Genomic DNA, 9,790 nt, shown 5'->3' with positions numbered 1-9,790 from the left:
TGTCTGCTTGCACAGAAGCATGTCGCGATGTGAATCTCCCCATCCAATTCTTACTCGATGACACACATTTCGTGTGTTTTATGTGAGCAGTTCTGTTCGAACAGTTGGAGTAGAGAATATTGTAAGTTACTGCTAGCAAAACAATGCGAAATATGTAATTATTTTCAGTAATCCGGACACTTTTGGTAATCTGACACACCTTTGGTCCCACACCTGTCGGATTATCAAGGGACAACTGTATTTGTTAGAGCTATTAATATAGAAATTATACAGTGGGTGATCGGTTAACAAACAGTTCGGACTACGGATAATAATGAATACTTTTGCGAGAGATTTTTTATGTTCGGACAACGAACACCTCACAAAACAAAGACAAGAAAAAGCAACGTAAAATAATGAATATCGATTGGTCTTTTCTTGTCTTCAGGCAACAATCCAAAACTTTTTGGAGCATGGGAGACATCGACATCGACACTCAACCCGTATATATTGATTGGATATTATTCCTCTGAACTTTGAACTCTTCCTTATAATTCCAGCCTTTTATTTTTCTGATAAACAATTTTTTTTATAGTATTCACAAGACTGTCAGGCGGGCATTCATTAAGTTTTATATCGGTTTTTAATTTTCAAAAGGTGAGAGTATAATAGCAAAGATAGAGAGTGGGCAGAAGATGTTGATGGGCAGCATGGCTTGAACAGGTCTACAGTAGACCACAGTTCAATTTTATCTAAGAAAGATACAATGTAATCAAGAAGACTCAAGCAGCTAAAGGAGTAACAAAAATCACATCTGAAAAATAAAGAACATTGAAGAGCTCATAATGGAACCTGAAACTGATCTGATGACAGAAGAACACCAAGAACTCTTGAATGAAGAACACCAAGAAACTTGGTGAGATATGTTTTCTTCTGAAAAAGAGGATTACCCCCACAAATGGAAAAACATGACTAATAAAAATGCAATACTGTGTATATATGTATTTTTATTATTACATATAAATAAACGTAGTAAGAAAGTATATATTTTTTTATTTTTTGGGGTCTCCAGAATGAATTAATCAAATTCCCATAAAAACCTATGGTAAATTGATAATTGGTTAACTAACAATTTGGATAGCGAACAAAGTTTTGGAAAGGATTATGTTCGTTAACCGATCACCCACTATATTACAAAAACTTCAAATAAATATTATTTAAATGAATTCAGTATGCAACTATTGCCATTTTTCCTTATACAGGTATACCTTGAGTTACGTCGTTCTTGATTATATGTCATTTATCAAAAAATATATGGAAAAATAAAAATCAAGTTTAAGTCATTTTATTCGACTACATTTGTCTGCCACAAAATATTGAAGTCGTAATATCACTAGAAAAGCGTTAAAGCACATAAAATCATATTAAAATATGTACATTTACAGTAATTGTTAATATATAATCATCATAAATCCTAGAGAACAAAACATGAAAACATCTGTGTTCTTCTTCTTCTTAACAGTTTAATATGGAGATGTTAGCCGTGTAGGCTCTTTCAACATCTGTGTTTCAGTGCTCAATATTCGTATTTTCCACAGTAGTTCCAATATCTACCATTTGGTGTCGTTGTCAGCACCACTTGATATTGGTAAATTTAATATAAATTAGTTTATTTTCTACTGTCGCAAGATAATTTTAATAACTGTATTTATTATTTAACCTTACAAAATCATCTTATTTTATAATGTCTTAGAACAAACCACATTCACAAATAGAGAGTCCGCGATGTACTGTAAACATCACCAAATTGTAAACATGTACTGTACATTTACAAGTATGTACTACACTGTACGTACATGAATTCATAAATTTAGATTACTTTTTCCTGTACTATATTAAAAACTAAAATTTATTTGTTCGTAAGCTTAAAATAGATTCTTATTAACAATATATTATTAAAAATGCATTTATAAATAAAATACAGAACTGGAAATGGTTATTTGTGGTTTAGCCTAGTGACAAGTAAATTTGGAGACAAGTAAATTCGACTTACATTGTTTTTCGACTTAAGTCGCCTCTCCTGGAACCACGTAAGGCGAGGTATACCTGTATAGTGATTTCAACTTTTTGTATTAAAACATTATTTCTTTTATCAGAAATCTGGACAAATAAATAAGTTTATTTATGAGGAATTACAATAATAATACTTTAACAGAAATTTCAAAACTATTATAATTTAAGAAAAATTAAAAACATTGCTTTAAAACTTATACGCTAACTAAACAATCTTTGACTCAATATTCATAATATTTATGAGTATTTTAAAATTTACATTGAACTTTAAATACTGTACATATAATTTCAACTTTAAAAAGTTTTCTGGTATAAGAGTTTCATACTTGCATAAATCTATAAAACTGTTGAAGAATTCACTTATAATAAATGCAACACTTTTGAGAAGTATTTAATTATATTAATATTTTATATATTAAAGTATGGATTATTATTTTCATTTCAGATTTTGGATTTAGTAATTTCTATTCTACAAGAAGTCAACTAACTACATGGTGTGGCAGTCCACCATATGCTGCACCAGAAGTTTTTGAAGGAAAAAAGTATATTGGACCTGAAATTGATATATGGGTAAACTTTTCATTTGCTTATGATAAATTTGAAATAGAATTAATGATAATGCATAGTAATGAATTATTACTAAAGTAAATATTGCTATTATATAATATGCTTATTGTTGTCACTAACTTGTAAGAAGATTCTCTTAGTGACCACAGAGCAGAAATAAAAAATCAAAACTGCTCTCAAACTGAGGGTGTGAGGAGGTAGGGAAAGCATTAAAGTAGTTCAAAATAAACTTTCTTACATTAAACAAAGTTATTACAGTTAAAATAATTAACATTTGTTTTAAAATTTTTACTTAAAATATTTTTTATATAAAAATTATTTGCAGTTGTTACTAAAAAAACAGTGTGCATTAATTATCAAAACATTAAAATAAATTTTAAAAAAATACAATGTGATCATGATTTACTGATTCAAGTTTGACAAAAAATTAAAATAAGAAATTTGTCTTTTCTGATGAAAAAAAAATATAAATAAGTCTTATTACACATCTAAATTAAAATGATCTCATTAGATAAATTCTTCACAGTTTAAAAACAGCATATAAATTTAGTCTAACTATGAAAGAAAAACAAAAAAATTAGCAAGTGGTACTTGTACAGATATCCCTTGTATAACACAGAATTTCTACAACATAGTTTCACTCTAATACAGTTCAAAAATTGGGGAAATCTCCCATACAACACAGTTCAAGAAATTGGGAAACTTTCCATACAAAATTTCACAGTTTTTCAGTGCATACTCCTTTATTTGATATTTTATTCAAGTAAGCATGCATGTTGTCTCAAATTGGCTCGTGGATTTTAGACTATTGAAATTTTCAATTTGTTTTGAGCCTTTCATCAGATTTTCTTAAATGAAAACTGGTAGTGCAATTTTTTTCTTCATTGTCCTAGCTTTCCTATCAATCAGGTGTCATTGTCGTTGCTTTCAGACTTTAGCCTTTAAGACCTGTCACTGTGTTTTGTTTTTATAGATTAATCTTTGTATTGAGTAGTTTAAACATTTTTAGGTAGGAGTTATTAAACTTTTTCAGCCATAGGTAAGTAATCATTTGTAAAAACGGCAAATGAAATACAATGGTATCTCAGTATTCAAACTCTTTCAACTCAAACAATTCAGTACTTGAACACAAATTCTGGAAAAAAATCACTTGGTACTTGACTGAACAAACATGACCTGCTAGAACAAAGTTTTGATTAATAATATATTTTTATTTTGTCATCCATAAAAAATCAGTATGATAAAATAAAAAAGTGATAATGTTGCTGATATCTCTGATCTAGATCAATAAATATGCTTAGAAGATCATGATACTTTGTAAAAATAAAATGCTTTTATTTAACTAAAATTATTATTAATGCATGATACAGTACTTTTAATTATGATTGTTAGTTAATTATTGATTGCTTTAATACTCATATTTCTATTAGTAACAAAAAGGAATAGTATACTTTTGTTAACTTTTGGAACCTAACCCTATGTTTCGCACTAGTCCTTTGTTTCGTATAGCAGGACGCTTTTTTGGAATGTAACTACCACGCTATATGAAAGATATCTATATGTTATTTACATTTCTACTATACAAATAACTTTCAGTTAAATTAAAAAAAAGTTTTTTTATACAGTATATAAATAAAACTTGCAATGAAAACATAACTTTCAATAACTTACTTCTTTATACTGTATTTATTATACCTAGGGTTAATTCCCTACTTGCATAATGAAAAGAAGAAATTCCAGTGTCAGTCTACTAATGTTTGATGTGAGATGTGTCAGAGTACTGTCTAAAAATATAACTGTGAAAATCTCAGTTGAAAAGTCTGATACAAAGAATTGCCACAGAAAGATGGTATTAAAGATTAGAATAGTATTTTTAAATTACATTTATAGAAAACATGTAATCATTGTATTGTCTGTTTAATTAAGAGAAGTTTTGGAGAATAGGAAAATTAGGAAATTTTTATCTGTTGTCCACAGAAGGTTGTGTTTGCTTAATCAAGAAAAAAATATATCAACAATCATATTAATAGATATTTTATCTGCTAAATATAGGTGTCTGCCAAATCCAGTGCTTATAATTATCAATATTTAAAGTTTACATACACAATTCTATCAATGTTTCCTTACCTGTTCTGTAGGATGATAAGTAGCAGTTACAACTCTCCTAATATAAGAAAAAGAAAAATATAAAATTAATGCCAGATTACATCAGGTTATATTAATGCTGCTAATTGCTAATTAAATATCAAGTAATTTGACTTAGAGGTATACATTAGCACCATCTCTTGACAAATTTAATAATTAATTTAGAAGGTTCTGAAAGAAAAAAATCAGCCCAAAGTGGGATTTGAACCTGCAACTCCTGCCTGCTATGCAGATGCATGGCCAGTTAAACTACCTATATCTCAGTCCAATCTTCACTTCCAGAACTATGAATTACAAGGTCTGTTCAAAAAGTATCGGACCTTATTTTTTTCCGCATAAACAAATGATGCGAGAGAGGCCTCCTTCGGTGGAGTTGTGGAGGGGACAGTCATGCACAGCCGTGAATTTTTTCCCGCCTGCAGAAAGNAGGGTTTTAAAGTTTGAATATTAAATTTTTATTTGTTTTATATATTTAAACTTTAAATAAAACAGATTGTTTTGAATAGGTTACATTATATCTTATGATATGTATTGATAAAAGAAATAATTTAAGTTAAATTTTTTTTTAATATTTAGATTGTCATGTAATAAATAATAAATATATAACAGAAATTTATTATTTTTTATTACTAGCCTTATACGTGACATGCTAACAAAAATATTAAAATGCAAAATTGGCTGATTATTAAAACCGATTAATCGGGGAAATGGCCAATACCAATTAATCAAGAAAATGGCTGATATGGCCGATTAATCGATGCATCCTTATTCAATAATGAAAATTTTTAGTTTTTGTTTAATATTATCAGCTAATTATTGTTATCAAAAATTGCAAGTCCCAAAGTGATCATAATAAGCAAATTCCATTGTATACTATAGATATTATAGATATTAAAATCTACAGTAAGACCCTGCTTAATGCTGTTTCGGTATTACGCAGTAGTATTGGAATTCCCCGAGATCGCATGCAGTGTTGAGATTCCCCGAACGCATGTTTGCTACGTCACAGTTGATTTATGATCGGTCATCAACTTTATTGTGTGTATAAAGATATAAACATATTATTTTATTTTATTGTGATAAATATGGCAGTTTTTAGTTTTTACAATGGGTGATTGCAAAGAAAAAGAGAGTAAAGCGAGAAGAAAAAACATTTCGCTGAAAACTAAAATGCAGGTGCTCAGACAATTAGATGCATGTGAACGACACTCTGATATCGGCACCACATTAAATTTGTCAACTTCAACAATACGGACAATTTTAAAAAATAAAGAAAAAATCATATCATCAGCAACTACAACCACAATGACTTCAGCAACAAAAATTACCCATACCAGAAGCAATGTGTTTGAGGAAATGGAAAAACAACTTTCCATCTGGATTGATGATGAAATTGAATGCAATATGCAATTAAGTCAAGCAATTATAATGGAAAAAGTGAGAAAAATTTTTAACCATATTCAGAATTAAAAAGGTGACACAAGTGAAAATTTCGTAGCTAGTCGTGGGTGGTTTAATCGATTTAAAAACAAAAACAATCTTCATAACATACAGGTTACTAGAGAGCGGCAAGTGGAGATACAAAAGCAGCTGCAGCATTTCCAGCAAAATTAAGAGCAATCATTGAATGAGGGAATTATCCTCCTGAATTAGTTTTCAATGTTGATGAAATGGGCCTTTTCTGGCAGAGAATGCCAAAACATACATTTTTATCCCGTGAAGAAAAGCGAGCATTAGGATTTAAAGCTACAAAAAATCACTTAACACTTCTACTGGGTGGTAACACTAATGGAGACTTTAAATTAAAACCACTGCTTGTTTATCATTCCAAAATCCCAAGAGTAATGAGGGGAATTTCAAAATCATTTTTACCAGTAATTTGGGAATCCAGTAAAAGATCTTGGATCACTATGAAAATTTTCCAGAATTGGTTTACTGAACATTTTTGCCCGTCTGTTAAACGCTACTGCGAATTTAAAAAACTAGAACTGAAAGCACTACTTTTGATCGATAATGCTTTAAGCCACCCAACGCATTTGTCTGACTTAACAACATGCATTCCAGTAGAAGTGGTTTTCCTGTCACCAAATACAACTTCATTAATCCAACCAATAGATCAAGGCGTAATATCAAATTTTAAAGCTTATTATCTGCGGTGGACATTCCAACAACTGATTGATAAAACAGATGGAGCAGATAAACAATCCATTAGAGATTTTTGAAAAAACTATAATATGGATGCTGTAGACAACATAACAAGTGGAACAGCAATAGGGAGAAAATAATCTATAAATTCTTTCCTAATATCAATGATATTTATAAATACCACTGGTTATCACAGTTTTTTACTGACCATGGAAAATTTGCTACATATCTATCAAGATTTGCCAGTCATAATACAACCTTATGCACTCACTGCAACATTACAGATGACAGTGACCATTATATTTTTGATTGTGTATGTTTAGAAAAGGAAAGACAAGAAATTAAAATGATTTTGTCTGAGCATGGTGTTGCATGGCCATGCAAACACAATGAATTAATAAATAATTATGAAACATTTTTATACTTTAATAACTTAGTAAGAAGATACAGTAAAATCACCATGATCTGTACTAGATAAACTTATATTGGCTTGTTACTGCAACTACCGCAGCCAACTAAATGTTACCTGAGTGTGTTGTGCTGCATCCCTGTCGAGGTTCTTTTGCTCGTACCGGACACTATATAAGGACACTTATCAGGTGCTCTGCTGTCAATGTTGGAATCAACTCTTGACATGCCCAGCAGGGATCTACCTAATAGACCTCAACAGACCACAGCGCTGCAACTCTTCAGTACATAACCACCAGCATTATTTTTGTTTCTATTTACTTTTTTTTTTTTTTGCCCTCGTAATACTATGTAAACCATTATAATTGTCGGTTGTTTAATTTATTTTATTTTATTTTTCTTTGCTCAACATAAACAGTATATTTGTATATGTATACTTATGTCAATAATTGTAAAATACGACTAACTGTCCAACTATTGTATTGTTATTACTACATTTATATTTTTTATAAATAATTGTAAGCAGATTATGCTACTGAAGAATCTGCAATGTAACCTATGTTACGAAATAAAAAGATGTGTGTGTGTGTGTGTGTGTGTGTGTGTGTGTGTGTAGACAACATCAATCTTTCCTGGAATGAGTGACTGAGAAATGTTTGAAAGGAGTATGGATGTATGGCTGGAGCTAAGCAAGGATGTTGATACAAGAGAATCCATTGTTGATGTCGACAAAATTGTCAAGCTAGCTAATGAAACAGGGTTGGATAATATAAATGTGCAGGATATTGAAGAATTATTGCAAGTTACAACTGGAGAAAGTATTTTTTAACGATGATCTTAAAGAATTAGTAGAACAACAGGTGCATGAAGATGATGAAATTAGTGTTTCTGAAGAAGAGAAACTAAATGAACTTTCAACGGATTTTCTAAAAAAAGTTTAGCCACTATAACAGAAATTATGAATCAGTTTATATAAAGTGATTTAAATTTTGATAGAAGTTCAAAGGAAGACAAAGTGTCATGGATGCGATATCTTGTTACTGACAACTGCTTGCTGAACAAAACAGGAAAAGGCAAATGATGTTAGATGACTTCTTCACAAAGAAACAAAAGATGTCAAATGAGGAAGAACCTTCCTCATCACAAACATAACTTCTTTACTTGAACTTATTTTTTTATTTTTATGAATGTTTTATGAATAAATATTGATATTAGCAATAAATAAATCTATAATTAATGTAATAAAAAAGTATTTAACAATAAATGTTACAAAATAAAACAAAAAAAAACAAAAAAAAACCTGATAAATTTTCTTATTCTCTGTTCTGTTTCACTTATCCCCATTATTTATGTGTTAAGATGACCCTGGTTAACGCTGTTTCATTTAGCGCTCTGTCATCTAGGAACACATCCCCCGTGTTAAGCGGGGTNATAAATAATAAAATATATAATTATAATACTGAAAAAATTCAAACATTCAAGGACTCTGTATTATTTTTAGTATTTTTTATATTTGTTTCATTGATGGAGTTATATACTAAAACAATAAAAAAATTTTGTTGTTCAGCAGCCATTTTGTACTTTCAAATGCACTTTAGGTGGCTCTGTCTCAAATATTCCTTTCCCCTATTTCACTTATTTAAAATCACATCTCTAAAAAACTGCACTTGTACTAAACCACAGTACTATTACTCAAATCTTTAAAATGAAGTGTAATTTTAAAGATTAGAGTAGTAGTACAGTGGTTTATAATCACATCTACAATGAACTGTTAAAAAAAATAAATAAAATAATGATAGAAAAATGGAATGTTTGAGATGATAAACTAGTTTAAGATTCTAAATTGATAAGATTGTAAACTAGTTTAAAGTCATATTTTTAAAAGTAAATCCAAATATGAGGTAAATGATAGCATGGGTTATGTAATAGTTTTACTTCTGTTCTAGCAATTTTCTAAAAAGGATATGGTGATGTGAATTATACATAGGAAATTACAGTAATAAAAATATTACATGACACAAATTGTTTTACTGTCACAAGTTTATATTTATATTATAGAATTATTTGAAGTTTTTTAATAAATCTAAATTTGAATATTTAGCATTTCCATAATATTGTTATAACAATAGAACAAATTGTATTATATATTCAAATGGTAAAATTTGAAAACAATATTATAATGTTCTTTCTGAATGATAAATAGCTGTATACAGTTGTCCCTCTATAGTCCGACGTTTTTTAATCCGACATGCTCAGTAGTCCGATGCACCTCCCGTCAAGGTACCCGTCCCCGTTACGTGTCTGCTTGCACAGAAGCATGTCGCGATGTGAATCTCCCCATCCAATTCTTACTCGATGACACACATTTCGTGTGTTTTATGTGAGCAGTTCTGTTCGAACAGTTGGAGTAGAGAATATTGTAAGTTACTGCTAGCAAAACAATGCGAAATATGTAATTATTTTCGGTAATCCG

At 29.8% G+C, this 9,790-nt stretch overlaps 1 protein-coding gene across 1 annotated transcript in view; it reads left to right on the top strand.

The window, feature by feature from the left end:
* Positions 1-9,790, top strand: part of LOC111620825 (serine/threonine-protein kinase SIK2-like) — an 82,043-nt gene that overhangs the window by 42,210 nt on the left and 30,043 nt on the right. Inside the window, 1 exon segment of the mRNA XM_023362817.1 lies at positions 2,498-2,622. Within this exon segment, the coding sequence (XP_023218585.1) occupies positions 2,498-2,622 (125 nt within the window).

Source organism: Centruroides sculpturatus, unplaced genomic scaffold (genome assembly GCF_000671375.1).
Source record: "Centruroides sculpturatus isolate CEXI.00-Female unplaced genomic scaffold, Cexi_2.0 scaffold89, whole genome shotgun sequence".
Classification (NCBI taxonomy): domain Eukaryota; kingdom Metazoa; phylum Arthropoda; class Arachnida; order Scorpiones; family Buthidae; genus Centruroides; species Centruroides sculpturatus.
The sequence above is the reverse complement of the archived record's forward strand: the minus strand, read 5'-3'. Positions and strand labels throughout refer to the sequence as shown.